The 24360-nt window shown below is 50.2% G+C and overlaps 2 protein-coding genes across 3 annotated transcripts in view; one reads left to right on the top strand and one right to left on the bottom strand.

The window, feature by feature from the left end:
* Nucleotides 1-22732, top strand: part of CCDC92 (coiled-coil domain containing 92) — a 30096-nt gene extending 7364 nt beyond the window's left edge. The window contains exons 2-4 of one of the 2 annotated variants that reach the window (XM_060121497.1): nucleotides 18601-18747; nucleotides 19321-19362; nucleotides 21320-22732. In XM_060121497.1, the coding sequence (XP_059977480.1) occupies nucleotides 18618-18747; nucleotides 19321-19362; nucleotides 21320-22098 (951 nt within the window). In that variant the 5' untranslated portion in view covers nucleotides 18601-18617 and the 3' untranslated portion in view covers nucleotides 22099-22732. Of the gene's footprint in view, nucleotides 1-18600; nucleotides 18748-19320; nucleotides 19363-20040 lie in introns of those variants that run through there. The other variant, XM_060121496.1, reaches the window with a different exon arrangement.
* Nucleotides 22733-23520: 788 nt separating this feature from the next.
* The window catches only part of DNAH10 (dynein axonemal heavy chain 10), a 147208-nt gene continuing 146368 nt past the window's right edge, over nucleotides 23521-24360 (bottom strand). The window contains exon 79 of the mRNA XM_060121495.1: nucleotides 23521-23935. Within this exon, the coding sequence (XP_059977478.1) occupies nucleotides 23789-23935 (147 nt within the window). The 3' untranslated portion in view covers nucleotides 23521-23788. The remainder of the gene's footprint in view (nucleotides 23936-24360) is intronic.

Here is a 24360-nt window from a genome sequence, read left to right as displayed (position 1 = left end):
CAACGTAGGGTAACACGAGGACCATTAGAAACGTGGGTTCCTCCCCACGTGAGGCGCCCTCGCTATTTTCACTGTTGACCACAGTCAGAACGAGAGTCAGAAAAAGAGTAAGAAGGAAAAGCAGCATTACATGTTGCACTGGGGGCAATATGTCTTGCCTTTGGACGTACCCTACAGAGGCAAGACGAATACAGATCCTTCTTTGTTGACAACAGTTTGCATCCCAGAGAATAATTTTCTTTTCTGTGCGCTACTAGTCTTTTCTCCTCAATTATACACAAGTTTTTACTGATTTACTTAAATATACCTCGATTCACACATACATAACATGGTTCCAAACAGTATATTTCAATGACAGTATATTATTTAGAGATTTTAAATTGTGGTTTTAAAATGTTATCAGACATATCAGATGCCCATTATATATCGATTGATTTTACCTTGTTAATTTGGGCTTTAAGAATAAGTGTTCAAAAATACCTAGCAGATGACTCACAGGGATTGTGAGGTGATAAGGTGTGTTTTTTCCTATTTGAATTTTAATCTCTTTACAAGTCTTTAGGTAAATATAAATTATTAACTACCTCACTATCAGCCCAAAGAGAATTAGGGATTTTAGAAAATAACATATAATTTACACTAACTAATGCAGTTGTTGATACTAAAAATTTTTCAGAGAAGTATGGCATCTTAAAACATTACTCAGCTAATGCAAGTCGTTTCATAGGCTAACACAGTGTAATATTGTCTGAGATTTGTAAAAAGCAAATGATGAAGGTACCAGTTTCTTACGATGTAACTCGTTTTAGTTGTATGCTCATGTTTAGGGTTACCCACTCTTAAACAATGGTCGGTAAGGAATTTAGGAAGTTCAGTTTAATGTAGCCTTTTGGCAGAAATCCCACTGCTTGGTATGAACTGATATGTGTGGGATCGTCTGTCCCTCCCCTGTCAGGTCTGTGGCGGCCGGGTTCGCATCTGTTTTATTCGTTGCCATCTCCCAGATGACCTCAGAGGCACCTTGCTCAGAGGGGCTCAGAGAAAGGTGTTTTCTTCAGTGAAAGAGTGAACTGTGATCCTTTATATCCCCCAGCAGAGGGAAACAGAACCTTCATTTACATCCCCAAAGTCACTAAACAATATACGAAAGGATTTGCCCCAAGAGTATTTTAATAATGTAATTCTTCATGTGTCTTCCATGTTCTGCTGGAATACCTTCTTTCTTGTTCTTAGTACTGCAGCTTTTTAAAGAAGATAAATAGCTTTTCAGTTTGCACCTGTATCTTATTTCCAAACTGGGATTTTATAACCTGAGTAATTGTTTTTACTCTGGAAGTGACCTTTTCCAAGCAGAAAACCACTTTTTAAATTGGCAGCTCAACACATTTCTTTAACTTCTCCAATATATTTCTGCAAATTACAAAGTTTAAATGATGGCCCTTTTTCATGAACAGGTTTCCTGGGTGGCCATGGAGCCTGTACTTTCATTTCTCCCAGCCTGGAAATCTTAAAGTGTCAGTACATGTGAAATATTAAGAGTTCTGGTATGATTTCATAAATTGCTTAGGAGTCTTTAGAAGCGTCTTAAGATTTATGCAAGTATTTAGTGGTCCTCTTAAAAACAGGAATTCCTTTGCGTTCAAGAAATGTTAAAGCCTTTACACATCATCATTTCCTAGAGATTCCCTGATGGTTTAGATCAGAGCACTCCTGCTGAAAGCGTATATTGGGTCAACTTCGATATATACATTTAATGTCTGCAGAAATATGCAGCTTTATAGCCGTGAATCTGGAGTCCCTATTTGGGGGTTGCAGAATTCTCTTATTCACCCTCTCCATTTCTCAGTTCACTTAAGCATTCACAGAGGAAAAGCAACATCTCATACCATCCGATAACAGGAGGAAAATGATTTATATTCTTAGGCACATTTTACCCGCAGCCCCTTTCTTCTGAGCCGAAGAAAGGAGATTCACACATCCTGACCCAGGACAGTGAGGCCGGTAAAGCGGTGCCTTTCTGCACACCTGCCTCACCAAGAGTTGAAGACGTGGAGAAGAAACCATCTCCAGCAGGCAACCTGGGAGTCTCTCACTGATGGTTGCCTTTTCTCCAAGGTCAGGAGCCCTCTGTTATAGGAAGGAGGCTGCACGTGGCTGGGACCTGTCCCTCCTGAGCACTCCGTCACCCACAGTTTACTAGCAATCCCGGAAACCCAAGGAGAGCAGAGTAAACCTCGTCAGAAGGCACAAAAGGCCTGCCTCAGATTAGGTTGACTCTGACCCAGTGCTGAGACACGGGGCAGGACCATTCTGCATTGTGAGGGCCCTCCTGTGCGTCATAGGCTGTTTTGCAGCACCCTTGACCTCTACCCACCAGGTGCCAGATGTGCCCCTTCCCCAGCTGTGACAACCCATAGTGTCTCCAGACCTCCAGTCTCCCCGGGGGTACCACTGCCTAACTCGGTCAGACCCGCAAATGGGGTTCACCAGCGGGATGCTCCCCCTCAAATTCTGACTGCCTACACTTGTCTCAAGTCATAAAATTTACACACCAACCCCATGTATTCTCTGGACCAATATAACCAACTGCATCTTGCAGCAGCTGTAAAACAGTGACTGTGTAGATTCTCTGAGGAAAACGAAAATCCTCCGTGGAGGGTATTCCAAGCAGGTCAGTCAGATTGCGGAAGCAGGCCAGCTCCTCAGCAAGACCCGATGGGCGTTACCTTCGCCCCTCTTTGCTGGATTATATTTATCTCAGCAAGGAGCCCCTGTCCTCCTCTTTCTCTCCTCCCCATGCTGGTAGCCATCCGGGTTGTCACACCAGTTGTTGATCTGAATGGGCAGACTCAAACTCCATCTGAATAAAGAATGTGTGTTAGTGTCTGCACTTAATTCAGCCTTCTGTAGGAAGAGCAAAAGCCCCTCCTCTAACTAACCAGGAAGCCCTAAAATTTCTAGAGCAGGGAGGCTCAAGCAGGAGGGGATATGGGGATGTATGTGTTCGTATCGCTGATTCACTTTGTTATACAGCGGAAACTAACACAACACTGTAAAGCAATTATACTCCAATAAAGATACAAGAAAAAAGGGGGGATTAAAGCTGTTTTAATAATAAAAGATTATTTTTTAAAAAATTAAAAAATTCTGTATCTTCAAAACAGAGATATCTCTTTAAATTACATTACTACGATGATAAATTATCAAGTAAGGCAACCAATTAGAAAAGCAAACTTTTAGAAATTGAGTTACATTTTAAATGAGTCAGAAATAATCTCTGAAGTCGAAATGTCTTAAAATACTTGTTTGATAATAAAACAGAAGTATATAACTTTACACACATTTCCACACTGAATAGCAGAGTACGCTTATGGTTCTTTACCAGAACTATAGCTTCTTAACCCAGAATAGTGTCTGCTTCTCTGCAGCTTTAGGAGCGAAGAAACATTCTCTCTTATTCTGAGATGTTTTCTTCACAAGCATCAAGAATAAGCACTGGAATTCCCCCGGTTAGCACTGAGCGAAAAAGAGTAGACTGGAGAAGCTTAAAACTTAAAATATGGGGGAAGGAGCAGAAAAGAGCGGAAGAGGAGTTTTAACAAGCAGAATGTGGGGCAAAGGATGTTTTAACAAGTAGAATACGGGGCAAAGGATGTTCTGGCTCTGTAAGGCATGCATGCCTTTCATCTCCACCTGGGGAGAACAGTGGTGTTCATGGGTAAGGGCGTGGCCCTGGAGTCAGCCTGGTTTGGGATGAAGCCCCACCCAGCCACTTGCTAGCTGTGACTTAAAGGAAGTCCTTTAACCCTTTCAGCTTGTTTGCTAATGTGTGAGATAGGAGGAGGACGTCTAGTCGTCAGAGTGCTTCTACCATGTGTAGCTTGGTGCTCCCGGATATGTGAGCCCTCAGTACAAGGCAGTTCTGTTGTTTACTATGTTTATGCTGATTTCCTGGAGCTTCAGGCTGTGTTGCTGCTGCACTTCCCTTCCCTTCCCTTCCCTTCCCTTCCCTTCCCTTCCCTTCCCTTCCCTTCCCTTCACCCTGCATCATCCCCACCAGACTCAATTCCCTCTGGTAGAGCTTTGGTTGTAATGGGTAAGCTCAACTTTTCCCATTTCCTCTCTCTTCCATCTCAACTATTCTGAGCGGCTTTTAATAAGCAACTCAAATCCAGTCCTCGCTTTTCTATCTGATTTTATTTTCCACCACTCCCCAGAATGTTCTTTCCATGTCAGACAGTGTAATGGTCTCACTGTGACTTCCAAAACTTCATTCTCACTTACCTCCTCCTGTGTAAACCCTGCCCATCCTTAAGGACCAGCTCCAGTCCCAGCCTCTTCAGACCATCTTGGTCACTGCAGTCCTTAGCCACTCGACATTCCTTAGGCACCTCCATGTGCCCAGCAATGTGTAAGGTACCAGGAACGCTAAAATGACTGGGGCATGGTCCTCACATGCCGGGGATTCACAAAGTCTCATATGAGAGGCAGGCAGGTAATTGAGAAGGAGCTTCAGGTGCTGTGACGGGTTACCCTTCCCCTAGCTCCTTACTGAGCATCCTCGGGAGGATTTAATTATACTTTGTTTTCTTTGTACTTTGGTGGCTGAGTCTTATATGCCCAATAAGCTATAGGCACAGGACTGAGTACACAGCTAGCACTTTAGACCATATGCTGGCTTGACCTTTAACCTCGAGGTGCATACGTAAAAGGAAGCTTGGTGGTTAGGCCTGTTGCAATGCGCCTCGTAAACTCCAAAAGATAAATTAAAAAACAAAATCAATGATGATGTTAAGCTCCTGGCCATCACCATAACCTCTTGGCGACTCGAGTGGTTTCTAGGCTTGTAGAATTCATGGAACGGTGCGTTTTTTAATTGGGAGGTTCTAAAATGAAAATAAAAACTTGTCCTTTGAACTGAATAAAGTTAGCTTTATGGAAAAGTCGCTGCATTGTCCTCTTTTTTCTCTCTCTGTCCCTGACCAGGAAAAGCATCGTCAGAGCTCGGCATGCGCATTTCCTGAATTTCTGAGTTTCTGCCACCACCGAAAATTGAGAAAGCGCAAAGCCAGCCCAGTTCACGCTGGCAGAGCCACCTCTCGGGTTTGGTGCTGTGCCCATGTGAGCGCCAGGAACCCACACAGTCAGCCCCTAACAGGAATAACTGTCCAGGTGTGTAAGCTGCACCCAGTGAGATCCCGTGTGTCACAGGCTCTGCAGAACGTCCTGAACAGGCGCACACTTTCCCTCCCACTGAAATGAAACTGTATCTCATTTTTACACGGCTTGATAGTTTTCTGGCCTTTTTATTTGCGAGCTTCCCAAAGGCATGCATGAACTAGCTCTCCTTCCTCCTCTGCCTTATTCCCATGCCAGTCAGAGAAGTATTTCCAAGTCCTCTCATGTCACTAATACAAAAGGCACTACCTAATTGCAGGGGGTGTCAGACCAGAGACTGGGTGAGATTACCACTAATTCTCAACTAGAGAGAACGCTTTCTTAAAGGGCCACCTCAGATTACTAGAGGGAGGCCTTCCCTGGGCGCTGGCATGATAGCAGGGAACAGACAGAAAGCCCTTCTTCTCATGGAGCTTACATTCTAGTCCTGTAAGAAAGAGCAACCAATGACCTCATTTTAGGTAGTGATAAATGCTATAAAGACGCAAGATGGGATGGGATGGTGATAATGACAGTTAGAATAAAGTCCAGTTGAAGTGTTCTTGCAGTGCAGAGAGCAACCACGGCGGGCTCCACAGTGGAGTAGCTGCGAGCCAGGGAGCGCTTGGGGATGGCTCTCCGTGTCGGAGCACCGACAGCAGCCAGTACGTGGTTCTAGGCACAGCTGTAAACACTTTAAATCTGCGCCGCCCAATATGGTCGCCCCCAGCCACGTGGGACAACTTAAATTTGAATTAAGTCAAATCAAAGTAAATAATACACACCAGCTACATATCAGGGGCTCAGTGTGTTATGAGCTTCACTGGACAGCAGAGAAGAGAATATTTCCACCACTGCAGGAAGTTCTATTGGATAGCGCCTCCTTATTTTTTATTTTTATTTTTTTGCCACGTGGGATGTGGGATCTTAGTTCCGTGACCAGGGATCAGACCCGTATCCCCTGCATTGTAAGCACGGAGTCTTAACCACTGGACCGCCAGGGAAGTCCCGGATAGCACCTCTTTAGGTCAAGTCATTTAATCTTCACAACAACCCCAATAAAGTAGGTACTATTTTCCCATTTGGCAGTTTTCCCATTTGGGCAGTTATACATAACTCGCCCAAAGGTGCATCGTTAATAAGTGGCAGGGCTAGGAATCAAACTGCAGCACGCTGGCTCCGGATCCAGAGCCCGGGGGTTCATCCCTACCTGCTGTGTCGCTCTGGCTCATCCTTGAGTACAGCTCATCTCTGCAGTTTACTTCCAGCTGGACTGCAGCCGATGGAGACAGTTACGCCTTGGTAAAGTCTTGTCACTGGATGCTTTAAGATTCAGCTAAGAGAAATTCTGAGCCAAGGGTTAGATCTTTCCTAATAAAAGTGTAGACCTACGTTAGCACAATTTCTCCCTCCTTAAAAAGAAATGGGAAGAGGGAGCTACAAAGCACCAGGAGGATACCCAGTTTGTGTGTGATCTCCGTAAGGCTCTGAGCTCTCTATGCCTCAGTACATAAGGTTGGGAAGATAGCAAGTACCTGTCTCAGAGCTGCTGGATTTGATGAGAAGGCACGGAGAGCACTCAGCACAGTACCGAGCACACGGTACGCTAGGTACGTGGCAACCCTTGTCACCGTCAGCATCGTCACTACTGCTGCATTCTGTAGCGGCCACCCCGGGACGGAACGTTCCACAGGGTACAGAGAGCACCCAGAACTGACACCTTCTCCCAGAGCTGTCATGAGACCTTCTGGTTCCAAACTCCACACGCCTGGAGGCAGAGGAGGTGCCAGCCTTTGGAAACAGTTTGCATGTGGCTCATGGGCCTCATGTACACTTAGGCAAAGGTCTTACTCCTCTGAGCCTTAGTTCCGCAAAAAATGGGTACCGTATACATATAGCGGATTCACTTTGTTATACAGCAGAAATTAACACACCATTGTAAAGCAATTATACTCCAATAAAGATGTTTTTAAAAAATGGGTATCGTACCTCTCTTGTGTGATTGTTTCAAGAATTAGGTGGTTACCTATGAGCCTGGCACAGACACTTGGTAAATAATAGCCGTAATGTAGATTTTTGTGAATGATTTTCAGCTTTTCACAATAAAAAAAAATGCCTTTGAGTATGGTCTAAGTGCCTTAGACCAACGCAGAGGCTGTGTCAGGGTAGAGTGGGGGAGACGGAACAGGTCTATCTATCACCAACACCATCTCCATTAGCAAGCTCACTTTAAACTGCGGTGGTCACACCCTAGAAAAGCAGGGTAAAGCCAGCAGAAAAGGATCTTGGCGCAGATGTTTCGCTGAGATGGAAGCTGCTTCACACCCTCCCACACAACCAGCAAGAAACCATGTGATCTGAGGTGACCATCCTGCCCATTATGAAAAATGGGAGGAAAAACAAATTCCACTGGCTCCCAACTGCCTGATAGACACCACCAGCATTGGATCAACCAGAAGAAGCTGAAACACCCAGCCTCAGGATTTTGGACTTCAAATGGAAAATCTGGGCACTCTAAACCAAAATTGCCAAGTTCCAAAAATACGGATGCATCGTATGCTTATTATTAAAAGTATCTAAATTAAAGTGGGCCCCGAAAGAGTTTCATGATTATAATTAATCCCATTGTGGGAGTATGAGGTCAAATACGAGAGGAAAACAAAACAAAGGCTGTCGTACAAATGGAAAACGCGACAAAAGTGCAAAAGAAAAATAGTGTCAAGGACAGGAAGAGTGAGAAAATACTGCATTGCATCCCCTTCTTTGAAAATTCCAAATGAATATAAAATGCCGTGATGGTTTTCTTTCCCCAATTTCTTCTGCTGTCCTCCCACAGGTGACAGGTAATCTGTGAAAGACAATTGCCCTCCCTCTTATTTTACCTTTATTTGTTTTTAGTTATTTCTACTGGCTAATGTACTAATGGCTCGTTTGTCTAATATGATCCAAACTTGGCTGCAAAGACAAACCCTAACTTACCTGCACAGCACCTGCATGCCTTGCCTCATTCTCACTCTTGGCAGCTTCATCTGGATCTCAGTATTGTTTGTTTTAAATGCCAGACCCTGTTAATAGAGCAGTATTCTGTGGGGAGGTTTTCTCCTCCCCTGGAACTCAATGCGTGACTTACTAAAGAAGTGGAGTATAGGATTCTGGGAATTCTCCCAACCCCTGACACAATAAAAGAATCATTGTGAGTAGAGAGAACTTTATGGGAGTCACCCTAAATGTCATCAGTAAACGTGCCTCATTTATTCTACACGGCACAGGAGGCTCACAGAAAGGAAACTTTTAAAGATGTGGATAATGTATGTTGGGACTGTCAGAGCAGTAGATGGGCAGTCGAGAGGTCAGGCGTCCTTAGGTGGACATGCTGGAGCCATCAGAAACGTTCTAGGAAGCGAAGATCCAGGTAAATGCCTTTTTAAAAGAATAGGTTTGTCTTCTTTTAAAAATATTTGTACTCCAGCTGTTATTCCATAGGGAAAGAAGTCCCGTAAAAATATTTTATCACTGATCACCAGAGGGTATGTAATTACTAAAACTGAATGCTTGGCCCTGGTTCCTTTAGTCGCTGAATTGACTACTGTTGGACTGTTTTAATGATTTCAAAGCTCTCTATTATCCTTCTTCTTTCAACTTGTCTGAAATAACTCGTGTGGGCCATTTTGTAGAAGGGCACGTCGGGAGGTGTCTTGTTTTTGCTTGGTTGCCTAGCCAAATTGTAATGCTGTCCAAGATGACATGGCTGGAACCGGGCAGAGTCCTTTCTAGAATAGCACGAGGATAAAGTCTCTTTTCTCTATCAGTGATCATCTTAGATGCTTAGCGAGAGTTTAGCTAAATATGTTCTATTAGCACTAATGAAACAACCGACTAGTTTACTTTAGTATAAGTAATAAAGGAAAAGTATGGCTAAATTAAAGTGTATAGAGCTTTGGTTAATAATACCTTCCTTTCGGGGGACTTCTCTGGCAGTGATTTAAGACTCCATGCTCCCAATGCAGGGGACACGGGTTCGATCCCTGGCCCTGGTTGGGGAACTAAGATCCAGCATGCTGCACGGTGCGGCCAATAATAATAATAATAATACCTTTCCTTCTTTTTGGGGGCCTAATTAGTCAGGCGCACAAAATGGATAAAAGAAGCCCTATTAGTTAAATCAATTGAAATGGTTCATCCGTTTGGCAAACCATAGAGAGAGAGATCTTTAAAGCAAGCGCACACATCTCAGCCTCGGAAATACAGTTTAGGGTGGTGATTGTCAGGCGCTAAGACTTGAGAAGTACCTCCTGTTTCGTCAGTGTAAGAGGACAGTTTGGCATTTGGGTCACCATACCTTTTCGTCATCAACCAGCAGACAATTAAAATCTGCAGTAATCACAGTCAGATGTAGAAATGGAAACACTAATCAGATATGACCTGCTAATTTTCCTTTCCATTTAAAGGCAGATATCACCCGGTAGAGCTATTTGTGTGGGAAGGCTTGAGATTTTATATGTCCCTAAATGATTGGCTCAGGATCATCTTGGTAAAGGACAAGGTTGTCAGGAGCTCACAAATGGCATCTCTCTTTAGTTGCAAATGTTTCCTGCCCTCGCTTCTGAAATGAGGCGATTTGGGTGATCCCGGGCCGGGGGCGGGGGGCAGGGGGCAGGGCAGTCAGCTGGAGGCTGCCCAGGAAGGGCAGGAGGGGGATGCAGGGAGAGCAGGAAGGGCCAAGTGGCGTCACCACAGACCCGCCGGCCACCTGGCCACCCCCTGCCCTAGAAGCAACTTCCCTGAAACAGGAAGTGCTGAGCCGACTGTGTGCTGACGTGATGCCCGGGATGGCAGCCCCTCACAGCCAGGAGATGGGGTGCTGGTGCGCCTGCCTCCTGGGGTGGGGTCTGCCACAGGGCATGAGCATTCTGGCCATGAAGTCGCCCAGTTTTCTGGGAGACCCTGGGCACTCCCAGAAGGTACTGTGTGATTTCAGACTGTGGGAGTGCATGTGTTTCTCTACCTGGCCACGGCCCACTCAGAGGCACTTTTAGACAACCTGAAACACAGACTTGCTTTCTTCCTGAGACGTTTACACACAGAGGGACCGAGCCCCTACCAGCGTACAGACACGTGATGTGGTTTTTAAATAGAAGTCAAATAGAAACTCTTAAAGTATGAGATAATCAGACTGCAGAGAAATACGGTTCATAAACCCATCACGTACGCCTCCAGCGACTGCAGCCTTCCCGAACGACCACATATCGCGTCTCCCTGTCTAATTGCTGATGCCTCTAATCACATCTATTACAACTTTAATGTCAGGCTGTACATTCTTTCAGAAGGAAATGGCTGTCAGTGTCTAAAGAATTGTGATGAGTCTTGTATTTTATGACAGATAATGTCAGAATTACAGGAATGTACAATGCGTGGGGGTGGGGAGGCGCTCGAGGGCTCATCATGATCATTTTCTGCATATCTCGGAGACACTAAATTGTTGCTTTTATAAAAATTGCCTTCCCGTTAATTCTCCTTGGTTCTGGTAAAGCATCCCAAGACTACCCTGGAACAACATCATTAAAACATACGATACCACTTTGCTAGTGGATAGTTAGTGGTTATGTTTTGTAAGAGAAACTGCTTTATAGTTTTTTCTGGCTATAAAGTAATATATTTTCATCATTAAAGAAGCTTTAGGTAGTACCAAAATAGAATTTTTTTTAAAGTAAAAATCACCCACAATCCACCATCTAGAGATAAATGCTTTTAATGTTTCATTGTGTATACTTCTAGAATTTTTTTCTCTACTTGTATCTACAAAAATACGATATATACAGCTTTTAATATACTCTTTTGACTTAACCTAGTATAGATGTATTTCCTTGTCAATAAATATAGATCCACATTATCATTTTTAATGATGTCATAGTTCAGATGTGCCACGCTAACTCCTCACTGGCAGACATTCAGATTACTCTGTGAGGTGGTTATCTTGCAAAAGATGCTTTTCTTCTTTTGGTTTCTACTGGCGTTCTCCTCTTTTAGCTTCTAGAGACCAACCATTAAAAGGTGATGTGCACTGCCCACCCAGACAGAGAACAGGACCCCAAAAAGCATCTCCATCCGAAGTTTCCACATTTGGATGAGTGCAAATTTAGTTCAGTTACCACTTTATCACAGTAGACCAGACACATGCTAAGTGTTTTATCTAAGATAGCTCATTTTATCCCCCCAGTCACTATGTCTTGTAGGTACTGTTATTGTTCCTCATGTTATGGGAGAAGAAGGTGAGGGCACAGAGAGGCTGCAGCTCGAACGTGGCTGAGTCCGAACTGGAGCCCAGGATTCTGACTCCTGTGCTAAGCTCTTGACCCGCCTATTGTATTAGTTTTAAAAATATCCCAATTGCTTAAGAATGATTAATAAACAAGATTTTTTGTCACTTCAAAAAAATAATTGCATCTTTTGCTTTCAACGTTTTTTTACTTCCACTTTTTAATGGTGTTCATTCTTTTTACCAGAATGTTTTTGGAGTGATTGTTGAGTGCTTACGCTTCCTTGAAATGCTGTCCTTTTTCTTAGTGTCCTAACTCTTTGGGATTCTCAAATAACTTATCAGCTGAACTTCTTAAATACACGTGCAAGTAGAAATAACAGGGTCGTGCAACTTAAAACAGTTTCTTTGTCCAGGATTGTTGTGAATTCAGAATAACATCAGGCTTCATTTTTCAGAGATGGTAAGTTTCCTTTCCTACAAGCAGGTATTTTAGATTGAGAGTTGATGGCCTAATTAGCCATCCACCTTTTTTTAGCTTCTTGTAGAGTACTATAGATTGATTCAACGTAGGAAGTAGGTTTTACTGTCCCTTAGGGTGCCTGATTCTGCCTGACTCTCTTTATTCGCTTCCCTGAATGGCTCCTCTCCAGTAAAAATGGAAAAGGCCAGCAGAAAATGCTTGTGTTTGCTTTTATGTTGCCCTCTTTGGAAGTAACTGGAATCCTTTGCTAGCTCATTTCCACACTTAGGTGATGTTCAGGAAATACCCTAGTGTGGGAATAAGTAAACAATATTTATATATTGATCAATATTTACATAAAATAATATAGGTAACAATTATTGAGCACTTACTACATGCCAGACACCATAAGTGTTTGCATTTAGCACTTAACCCTTTAAGTTAGATATTACGATGGTTTAGGTGACAAGATAGGGTTCAGATTTAACCCCAAACACTCTAGCACCTCAAGACTTTGGCCATTCTGCTCTTTTTTTAATCCCGTTGTGCTAAGCAAATCTTCTTTGGGCCACAGGGTCTTGATCTTGAAATAAAGAGGTGTTGGAATAGTTGATTTTGAAGGTCTCTGCCACCCTCAACATTTCCTGAGTCCACGAATCCACTCAGGACATCACCTCCCTGCTGGGAACCATCTCTTCTCCTCTTACATTTAATCACTACACTTGCCTTTGTCCTCTGGCCAACCTTCATTTACTCCGTGACAGTGCTTCAGCCAGAGGACACCAGAGCCACAGACAGTTCCCACAAAACAGCCACAGAGGTCCTTGCGCACAAGACGCTCGCCGGGTCCCAGGCCCTGCCGAGCACGCGCAGAGGCAGTGGGACGCCAGTCATTCTGACGGTTCACGGCATGAGAACCAGATGTGAATGGGTTATAACTTATTCATGACTAGGATCTAAAATAGCTTGTTATAACTAATTCACAGCACCACGTGAGTACTGGGTGTACTATTTTTTTTTTCAGATTCTAAAATTATTACCCTATTTCCACAAGCTTTGTGTTGAGAGAATAGATAAGTCTACTTTTGATTGCCCAGGAACAAAGAAGTGTCCCATTTTTAAATGGTGAGACCTTTTCCTATCAAAGATATTCCATTTCTTTTAGCCTAAGAAATGTGGTCCAGGGATACTTTGAAACATTGTTTCTGGCGTATGAAGAAATTACAGGATGAGGTCATGTTCAAATCAGTGCTGCTGCAGTGCTTTTTGATTAATGCCGCGTAATTCTTGTTGAGATCTCCAGTCGGTACGATCGGGGAGCCGTATAAAAGTAACTGAAGCCCGTACGTAATTTGGGAGTTCAGACACGAAGGAAGAATGGGGGCTGATTAGGCGGGGGGGGGGGGGGGAGGTGGTTTGCCAAGAGCAGTGCGGATTGCGGGAACCAGTGTGCAGAGGCCCCGTGCTGGGGCTGCGGCAGATGCCAGGGGTGAGAGGGCAGCAGTGTAGGTGGTATGGGGCGAGGCCGGGGCAGGGGTGGGCAGCTGAGCAGGCAGGGTGGGCCAAGAGCATCGGAGGGACGAGGCAGCGGGAACTAAGATCCCGCATGCGCACGGCGTGGCCAAAAAAAAAAAAAAGCAAGACTTGTTGGTGAGTCTTTCTGCCGTACCGGGTGGTCGGCAGGGCCTTCCTGGTTGCTGACTGTCCCACCTGGAGCATAGGGAGGGTGGGTCCCACCTCCTTGAGCAGTGCGGCTCCGGGCTCGCCCCGCGCTGCGCTGGGGGAACGCGGCAGACCTTCCCGCCGAGAGGCTGCTGCAGTGGACTGCGCACATTTCCCCCTCAGCTTCAGAGCACTGGAGATCACGTGTATGCTTTGTGGAAAGCATCTGAATTTCTGCCTGAAGGTGAAGGCCACCCCCGCCCTCCAGATTCTCGCCCACAGGATCTGAGGGCTAGGAGCAGCCTCAAGGTTCAGATGCAGCATTTCTTGATTTATGTTTTCACTTGTGGGCAGGACGTTCCTGTTTTTCCTTGGGTGTTTGTGAGAACAAACGACGTAAGTGATGGGGAAGCACTTTGTGCTTGTGCAAGTGGAGATGGTCCATAAATAAGATCACGATGTCATCATTTATACATTAATGCCCCCAAAGGGAGGAAAGGACATTACTTTGAATTGGGTTGAGAACTGGACGTGAGCTACTGACAGGCAGTTTGTCCTCATGCGGATACAGAGCAGACCCAGTGAGGTCGGGGTCCTCACGTCTCTCTGAGAACCGTCATTAAAAGCATGTTGTCACCACGAGGTGATGTTAGTATCCCTGCCCGCTCCGGGAAGCTGTCTCCGCCAGGTGCCAACCTCTATAGAACTTGGCCCTTTTCAAGTGTTAACTTTCTGACCATATAGAGGGAACAGTAAATTCACAGAAATTTAATGTCTAGTGAATTTGCCACGGGAAAAATCATGGATGTGGCCTAACCTCCGAGTCACGATCAAGGTAACCTGCCCCATGGGTGGTCTTGCTTTGAGATGCCCACGCCCTTTGCTTCTGCCAGGGTTCCACGGGAGGAAGCGGGCAGAGTGGGGCTTGCTCTCTGGCTGCCACCGTGGCTGGAACGCCATCCTCTGCAGTGAGGGCTGCATCTCTGGGGAGAGAAGAGGGCCCGTGTCCAGACCACGCTGCCTCTGACCGAGCAAATAACTGTAAAATTGCCGGTGGCTCCCGGTGACACTGAGACACGAAATGGGATTTGCCTCGAGACAAGGAGCTGCAGTACAAAGCGCCCACGACATGTAGTGTATGCCCTTTTGACAGGGAAAGTGCAGTGTTTTGTCAGCCACGCTGCACTACTGGCTGACACATGGCTGAGAGGGCCTGAGTGCCTCTTACTCAAGCAGGAAGCATTATTCATCTGCAGCAGACGCCGGCACCTTACCTTCATCCATCACGCTGACGCTTTCAGGAAGGGGTCGTCAATGCTCCTTCACATCTCTGGCTCCCATAGCCAGAGATTCTGAATCAAGCCTCCCAGAACCAACTCCATCCCTTCCTCCATATTATCTGCATCTCTCAGCTGTGTCTGCTTGGCCTGAAAAGGATGCTTCTGTAGCTTCATTCACGTCAGCTTCTGGGAAGGACTAAGTCGTTGCAGTGATTCCACGTCATCAGTAACTAATGAGAAGACATTAAACCATCACCTTCTTTTAAGCAGCAGCAACTCCCTGTCCTCAGCAAGTCAGTGATACTATGTACCCTTTTGAGCTGATGAGAAAATACTGTAGTAATTTGGATCCCATCTGGAGGTGTGACTTGTTTCCTCGGACCTAAGTGAACCTGTCTCGTGCATGTATATCCAACAACCAGAGAACGCCCCACACAGATGGCATCTCCTCCTCTGGGCCTTTTAAGTCAGCATAGAGTGTGGAAGAAGAGAGACCAACCTCCAAACGGAATATCACGGGGCTGAAAAACCCCTGTCCTCTGGTTGTCAGGGCTCCAAACGGAGCCGTCAAAGCTCACTTGCCGGCTTTGCATGTTATATAATCGCGCTCCTCTATTCACTTCATGTTCCTTCTTCCCCAGACTGCCTGCCCAGGCTAATGGGAAGCTTCAAGGGCACGCTTGTATTTCTGTAGTTATGACGGTGAATTAATGAATTACAGATTTAGTGCCATTCAAGTCGCCGACTCGCCAAGGCCGTTAGAATGTGAATACTTATTTAAATCATATTAAATTTGTTACAAATAAAATGTAATACCAAACTGTGATGGGACTGGGGTGCCTGCTGAGGCCACATTTCCCCTCCCCTCCCTGCCCCCCACGGTAGGTCACAGAACACATGTTTATTTCTGGTCTCGGCGACGCCTCGTTTTGTGCCGTCAGTGCCGGACGAAACTGGTTTGCAGTTTTAGCACATCGCGCTCTCTCTGTGCAAGGCATGCCTGTAAGTTAAGCCAGAAGCTCGTGGAAGCAAAGGCTCTTCAGCCCTGAGGGCCTCAAGCTCCCCTGGTGCCGCACCCACGCTGGACAACCCGGCGCTGGGCCCACTGGGTTAGCAGGTGCTGGCGGTGGGCCTCCTGGGCGCCAGGCACCGTGCAAGGGCCCGGGGTACAGCGGGGACCGAGCCTGCAGTCTGCGCGTGGAGGTGCGAGACCGTTAACTAGTTGTGGGCAGGCCGTGAAGGCTTAGAGTGCGTGACGTCGCCCAGCCCGGGGGCCAGGGCTTCCGGGAGGAAGTGAACTTGGGCCGAGAAGTAAAGGACACGCAGACGTCAGCTCACGGGAACGGTGGGGCCGAGGGAGGACCCGAGAGGGGCACTCCGGGCAGAGGAGCCCAAGACAAGGCCCCGGGGTGCGGAGGCGAGGCCCAGCCAAGGCCCTGGAGGCTCACCGAGCAGCTGAGCACAGAGGGCACAGGGCCAGGCCCGGGCCCATGTGGACCAGCCTCACTCAGAGCCGTGGGGGCCCCCGAAGATCCTGTGAAAATCACTCTGCTACGACGTGGGGACGGAATCGAGGCGGCGAGAGAGGACAGAGGGAGGATTCCACAGTGATTCAGGTGAGGGTGGTGTGGCTTAGGTGTAGAGACGGAGAAAAGCAAGTGGACTTGAGAACTGTTTTCCAAGTGGGGTCACCAAGACGCAGCGGTGGACCCTCCAGGCCGCTGGGCAGCGAGGGGGCAACTGTACACCCGGCTCGTTCTTCATCCTTCCAGACACACTGAGTTCTGGATCAAATGTAAATTGTTCTTTCTCGTCAATGGCAAACCCCTAAAACACAGGCTCTGCCTGCTGCATCAGCCACCAGGAGCGCAGATTTGGGTCCATCCTTTTAAAGAGGAGAACAAGGCATCTCCTCTGGCGTTGCCACGTGCGAAGCCCATCGTAGCGCCTGGGAGTTGATGTTCCCGGTGAGACAACGGAATTGATGCCAGAGTGACCGACTCAGGTCTGCTGAGCAGAAGTAAACGTGGGCGTCTCTACCGGAAGCTCCAGAAGCGGTCCTGCATTTGCCTCCGTTCGATGTCGAGGCTGTCCAGCTTTCGGGCAGCCCTTCACAGCTCACGCCCCGGACTTGCCTTGTCCCGGGCTGGCTCCCTTGTTAGGTCAGCGTCCTCCTCCCAAGGCCACGTGCTGGCCACAGAGGGGCGGGGTCTCAGGCACCGTGGGGCTCCAGTTAGGATTAGTGTCTGGCCCGGCAGCCCCATACAAGGAGCTTGTGGCTGCAGCAGGGAGACGATTCGGGGGCGGAGGCCTTCCTCGCTGCTGTGGAAAGGCTGCTCTCAGCTCCCCTGGGGAAGGCTCTGGTGGATGGAAACTCAGCTGGCATGGCCTGCAGCCAGCTTTAGGCAGAGCTCAAGGCCTGGGGAAATCTGATCTTCCTTGCATAGAAATGATCCTGTATTTACTCAACCAGTTCCCTCTTGCTGGATTTTGAGTTGTCTCTGGTCTTTTCTGACTGTGAACTGCACTGTAATGACCGTCCTCCTATAGCTACACCTTCTCACACGGAGGCCATCATTTCCCTCTGGGGGACTCCTAGAAGTGGAACCGCTAAGTCAGACGGAAGCTAAATTCTAAGGCTCCAGATACACTGCCAGATCGCCTCCTGTAATAGGTGCAGTGAACACTCCCACCCAAAACTGCGCTGTTTCTTCTTAGTCACAGCTGTCTCTCGCCAGCTTCCCCCGACAGGCGTGTCCCTTCCAGGACGTGTCCGTGTGCACCCTTCGCCCAGGCCTTGTCTGGCACGTTCTCTGTCCTCTGCACTCCCTCACTTTCCTTTCCTCCTTCAGCCTCCTCGTGTGAATGAAAACGCGTGTCCTGGGTTCCAGGTACGCGCCGTTCTTAGCTCCAGAGCTGGGGTGTAAATATCTGTAAGCTGCGGGGCTTACAGGTAACAGACAGTGCTTGGTGTTGCCCGGCGTGTTGCCACCTCCAGAGCGGACCCTCGTGCCACCCTGCCACACACCCGCTCACCGGAAGCCCTCTGAGGGGTGGTATTTCCTTTGGGGGCGTTCGTTGGCCCAGCAGATTAGGACAAAGGCACCCGAGGCTCTGTATTCACAGGAATAATTTACAGGCAGATAATCCACATTTCATCCTCAGCCTGTTTCAGTGCCGCGCAAGGCGTCTTGAATTACTGGGCTAGCTTTTACAGAATGGCCGACTGACTTCGCCACATTTCTCGAGTTACAGCGAAGGCCCTGAGCGAGTGGCTGATGATGGAGGATGGAAGCCGGCGGCGGGGGCGGGGGGGCGGAGGGTGGCAGATGGCAGGGTCTGGGTCCGGCCTCCAGACGCCCGCAGCCACCACGTGGCCCGGTGAGAATGGTTCTCAGGAAATTCCCGAGGAAAGAAGGACTTGGGGGGCTCTCAACTCTGTGAGGTCCCGGGGCTTCCCTCCGAAACGCCACGCTTGTCGTCCTCCTGGCCTGCCAGCTCTAGGTTCCACTTCCCCGCGCCCGGTTCTCCTGAGCGGAGGCAGCAGTGCTTCACCTCCTCAGGGAAGTCTGTCAAGGGAGATTTTGCTCTCAGTCTGTTGAAGTCGGGTAGCCCACGGAGAGCCTAGGATTTGGAATCAGGGAGCCCTCTGCATCTGGAGCGGGGCCTCACACCGCCCTCCAGCCCGCAGAGCCAAGGAGGGCAGACGGCGTCCTCTTCCAGCCCGCCACCCCGAGACCCTCGTTGTCGGGGACAGCCACCAGGCCCTGTGTCCCCTGCAGGTCATCTGGATGCCAGCATGGCGACCGCAAACCTGGAGAACCAGCTGCACAGCGCGCAGAAGAACCTCTTGTTCCTTCAGCGGGAGCACGCCAGCACGCTCAAGGGGCTGCACGCTGAGATCAGGCGGCTGCAGCAACACTGCACAGGTATGAGCTCCGGGGACCAGGGCGGGGGGCAGCCCCAGGCCTGCCAGGGCTGTAGAGCAACGCAGGACCTGTCATCGAGGTCACCTCGCACCGGCTGGCTCAAAAGCTGTGCGGGGTGAGTGAGGAGGGGGTCTTCTTCTTCTCTCTCTCTGGTTAGCCCTGTCATTGCTGGGGTCCATTTGAATGCGTCACCTCATCCTCTCTGCCAAGGCCACACGCACGAGCGTAAAGCTGTGAAGCCAGTTCTCAGCTTACTGAGGACCTGAAGGATCCAGGTGCAATGGTTAGAAGCTACCATGCGTCTTGGAACCAGGGACCAAAGTGTACTACACAGAGCAAGCTGCCTGCTAATTGTGGGTGCTGGAGTGTGTCATAGGGAAAAGAAGGGCCCCCCTGAACCCGAGTAAGGACAGCGGCCGCTGATAGTTGCTGTTCTCACTCTTGCCTCTAATGCTGCCAACCTCTGCCCTGTTCGGGCAGGACTCGCAGGCTGATCGTGCGTCTTCAGAGTTGATGAAGGTCTTGAAATACACTGTAATCATACAAAATTAACATATATGATCTCCTTTTTAGATTTAACGTATGAGCTGACACTTAAAAGTTCGGATCAGACAGGTAAGAACTCCCTTCCCAAAAGCTGATGCTTCCTGTTGTTTCCTGTTGAGGCACACGTTGGTCCATCTGTTTTCACTAATTACACACGTAGAAGAAAACACACTTGCTGTGAAGAGTTGCACGTGTGACCAGGGCTCTCTGAGAAAAGGTGGGAGGGCAGTTTGGACCCCTCGGTGTGTCGGTGGGGTGGGAGGGGTGAGTGCTTTTATTTCCTTCTGATCGACACACGTACTTGGAATGCCTGTTCTGTGTTCTTCTGGGTTTTCTGAATTTTTACAGTGAGTATGTGTCCCTTCTGTAATCAAGAAATAGATGTGATTTAAACCGGAAGGAAAGAGGAGATGGAGCGGGGTCCCACCTCCTCTGTGTCCGTGAAGCTTAGCACAGGACCTGGCACAAAGTGTGTGCTCTCTACAGACTGGTTGAGCGAGGGGTCACATTAGTGGGTGGCCCCCAGAGCAGCGCTGAAGGTCTTTCTCTAGACTCTAGTCCCAGAAATGCTCCCCCCAAACCAGAATCCTCAGGGACCCCCAAAACTATCAGCCTGATGGCAGCTGGAGCAGAGGAGACAGAAGCCGGGCCCCTGTGGCCTGTCCCAAATAGCTGCTCCCCAGACCAGGGTGAGGCTTTTAAAAGTGTAGAAACCGCATTTGAGTCGAGATGACTTTTCCTAAACAGGCCTCACACGAGCAGTAACTATTCACGAGCGTGTCTAGGTCCTCATGACCGTTCCTCTGAGCCCAAGAGCACCATCCAGCACTGACGTTCCATCTGCGCCACCCGTGCCACGTCTCCTAAGTGTGCCTTCCGGGAGCCAGGACCCCCTCTTCCTGTGTGTGGTGGATGAGGGGCCTGGGGACGGGGTTCAGGAGAGCAGGATGGCCACCTCCAGTCGGGGACTCCAGCCCGCACCCCGCCATCCATGTCACCGAAATCAGGCTGTCCTTACTTCCTGTCCCCTCTGAGCCCACGCTAATCTGTAGAAACACCATTCTTGCCCTATATCCTCTCCAGACGTGGTTCTCGGCCCTGAGTCCCGAGGCCACCCGCCCACCAACCCGGCCCCTCATCAGGGGCTCGTGGTAACAGCTGGCGTGGGGCATCTCCTGTGGGGGGCAGAGCGCAAGCCTCTCAGGTGGGCCTGTGCCCCGCCCAGGGGTGGAAGCACACGCAGACGCGGCTCTCAGAGGAGCCGTTCGGCAGCTTCTCTGACATCCCTGAACCCGCATCCTCATCTGAGAGGCACCCACAAACACTGGTTCCGGCCTCACCACCAGGGCCTCCTACCTTCACGGACCACCCGCCCCGTTCAGCCGCCCTGCACAGCACGAGCACAGCCAGGGAGAGTCTTGCCGAAGGGCGGCCTGTGTGGTGTTAGGGGCAGGCCAAGGACCAAGGAGGGGCCTGAACTCAGGCCCAAGGATGCCATGCTCTGAGAGGTGCAGAGAGGGGACCCGTGTCGGGGGAAAGGTGGCAGCCTGGCATCCAGCCTCCTCCGCAATTTCAGAGCTTTGGTGCTCTAGACATAAAGGAAGTCTACATTTGCCTTTCCAAACCGTGCTTGGAATGGCGCATACAGATGGCTCTGCTAACAGTTTAATCCTCAGCCTTTGGAGAGGTCTAATACTCTGAAACTGCCCATTTTAACGTCAGCATTTTTGAAATTTGGAGACATCCTTTTATGCAATAAGCTGGAGAGCTGGATGGGGCCTCAAAGACCGCCTGATCTCCCACCTTTTCCTGGGGGGAGAGGACACGGAGGTGGCACGAGCGATGGGGGTCCTACCCTCCGTGTGGCCTGTGGGCACCGCACCCATCTTGGCCAGGGGAACCGCCACCGTGGGGAGGGGGGGCCGGCCTAGACCCCCGATCCCCGCACAGAAGGTCTCCCTGCCCCCCAGGGCCTGGCCGCCCTGCCCTCGGGTTCTCACTCCGCTCCCTCGGCTTGGCCTTCCAGGAGACAGCTCTTCTAGAAGCAGCGAACTCAAGAAAAGATGTGAAGACCTGGAGGCGCAGCTGAAGCTGAAGGAGGACGAGAACAACGAGCTGCTGACCGAGCTGGAGCAGAAGAGCGCGATGGTCGTCGTGCTGGAGAACAGCATCAAGGAGCGCGAGAGGCGGTACCTGGAGGAGCTGAAGGTGAAGAGCCACAAGCTGGGCGCGCTGAGCAGCGAGCTGGAGCAGCGCGCCGGCACCATCGCCTACCTGACGTCGCAGCTGCACGCCACCAAGAGGAAGCTCCTGAGCTCCGGCGGCACCTCGGACGGCAGCGCGGCCGGCAGCCCCGCGCTGGCCAGCTACAAGCCGGCCCCGCCCAAGGACAGGCTGCCCGAGACGCCCCGGCGCCGCATGAAGAAGAGCCTCTCGGCCCCGCTGCACCCGGAGTTCGAGGAGGTCTACAGATTCGGGGCCGAGAGCCGGAAACTGCTTCTGCGGGAGCCGGTGGACGCCATGCCCGACCCCACCCCGTTCCTGCTGGCCAGGGAGTCGGCCGAGGTCCACCTCGTCAAGGAGCGGCCCCTCGTCATCCCCCCCATCGCCTCGGACCGCAGCGCCGGCGAGCAGCCCAGCCCCGCCCGCGAGAAGCCGCACAGGGCGCACGTGGGCGTGGCGCACCGCATCCACCACGCGACCCCGGCGCAGGCCCCGCCCGAGGTGGAGACGCTGGCGGTGGACCAGGTGAACGGAGGCGGCAAGGTGGCGAGGAAGCACTCAGGGACGGACAGAACTGTGTGAAGGCCCCCCGCGACCCTTCCCCGCGCTCTCGAGGCACTGTGATCACTCCTAGGAAAAACTCAGCCGCACCTCCTCTGTTTCTTTTCTTTTTCAATTCCCATGCATGCCGAATTGTTTTCACGCCTGTCAACAGATTATTCTCCTGCTCCCCCTGCCCTCTGACCGACACCGAAACACGATCGTGTCCCTGCTACGGAATCCGTACTTACTAATCGCTGCGGCCAAACACCTGTGTGCCGACTCGCTTGCTTCCAGCCCGGCTCCGCGGAATCTCAGCGCGCTCGCGGACAAAGCACGGGCCGCAGGCTGCGCCGCTGCTCGACGTTAACGACATCAGATAGTCACACGCCTAATTATAAAGTCGGAGCAACACATAACGACCTTGACCTCATCCCTCCCGTTTCCAGGGCGGCCTGTCCGGAGCAGCCCTGCTCCCTCCAGGAGACCCCCGTAACCTCCCGACACACCCTCCCCCGGGGGGCGGCACGGATAACCGAGCAGATGTATGTTAAGTAACGGGAACTAAATAAGATGACGTCACTCCTCATATCACCACGACCTGAATGTGTGTTGTTTTTTGTTAGTTTTATCCAAAATGTTCAAGATCCCAACAAACTTTATTTTCTAAACCTGCCTTCTTTCTGTTCTGTGTCTTTTATTAAACCACCCGAGGGTGGGCCTGGGGGGGGGGAACAGTGGGAGGGAAAGAAATAGCGCCCGCTTCTGCCCCTCGCCCCCAGTAACCGCTGCCCTGACAGTGGGCTCACCCAGGGGTGCGTCCCGGGCTGGGGGTTCACTTCCGGAAAGATGAGTCCCCTGCCGTGTCTCACTGCCCTGAGCCATCCCTTAGAACGTTCTGCGCCTCGGAAGTTCTAGCAAAAGCCAGTTGTCCCCGTGACTGGCCTCGCCCTCGTGTCCCGCTAGTGCTCAGCTCAGCCCAGCCCCGTTCCTCCCTCGCAGGGTAAAGCCGCTCCTCGCCCCCGGCCGGGCCTGGCCGGAGTAGCCCCAGGGGCGCAGGAGGAAGGGACGCCGGGTAGCCGCCGGTCCTTCAGGTTCTTCGTCTGCACCCAACCCCTCACAGCCTCACGCAGGAATCAAAACACCAGGCTCAGCACCCTCACCCACACGCTGCCAGGCCAGCACCCGGGGAGCCGGGCTGGAGAGTTCTGGAAGGGTGTGGGTGACTCCGGCCTCATCAGCCCAGGGACGGGGGCCCTGCTGCCTCCGCGCAGCAGCCTCGGCCTTCTACCCCGCGCCCCAGCACGCAGCCCTCGCTCCAGAGAGGCGTCTGCTGAAAGAGACCTGGACCATCAAAAAAACCACCTTTGACAATTTACGTTAGAATTCTCACTTGTGCCATCGACATGCAGGCAGTTTTGCTTAAGTGGTTCCCCTGAGAAGGAAAAGCAAACTCGACACGTCTTAAAATGCTCTTGTTGAATTTACTTTTTGAATACCACAGAATCCTTTTTTTTTAAGTTAAAAAGAATAAAACCATTCAGGTTAACTTATATGGAAAGACATATATAAATGGCTGATTTCAAATGAAAGAAAAAAATCAGTGTCAACCCCCCTCCTGCCTCGAGAGGCCCCAAGAAGGGACAGCAGATGATGCGTCTTCACGAATTCCCAGCACATCCGTTGCCGGCCACAGACTTAGAATCTCGTGCCGTTTTCTTCACCCAGAGGGTTAATCAGAATTCAGGGTGAGGCATACCCCTTGCAGGACCCAGTGAGAAATGTGCTTCGTGGTAAAGAGATCGGCTTCAAAAACCAAGCCGACCCCCATGGCGTTCCTTCTCATGGAGGTGGTGTAGACGGGCGTCCGGAAAGTGTTCTGCACAGGAAAGGGGCGTGAGGTGCCGGCGCGGGCAGAGGGGCGCGCGGGTCCCGGGGAGGGCGAAGGCTCGTCTAAGCGCTACGGATGCGGAGGGGCCCCACGAGGTGCCGGGCTCTGCTGACACCCATGAGAAGCGGGGTCGGCCAGCAGAGCAGGCCGTCCTGCAGGGGCGCCTGCCGTCCACACCGGATGTAGCTACCTTCCGATCCACGCAATGAGCGCAGAATTTCACCAGAAGGGAGGAGTCGCTCCTCAAGCTGGTCTGGGCCACAGCCTCCGACCTTGAACCCGTGCCGCCCCCGCAAGGCTCTGCACACACGCACGCGCACGCGTGCATTGTTCCCCCGGGACGTGGCTCAAAGTCTTCCCCCAGCCCTGAAAGGTTAAGAGCCCCTGTGCTAAAAGGCAAGACTCTTGGAAAC

The sequence above is a fragment of the Lagenorhynchus albirostris genome, chromosome 14, assembly GCF_949774975.1.
Source record: "Lagenorhynchus albirostris chromosome 14, mLagAlb1.1, whole genome shotgun sequence".
Classification (NCBI taxonomy): Eukaryota; Metazoa; Chordata; class Mammalia; order Artiodactyla; family Delphinidae; genus Lagenorhynchus; species Lagenorhynchus albirostris.
This window is presented reverse-complemented; position numbering and strand designations above follow the sequence as displayed.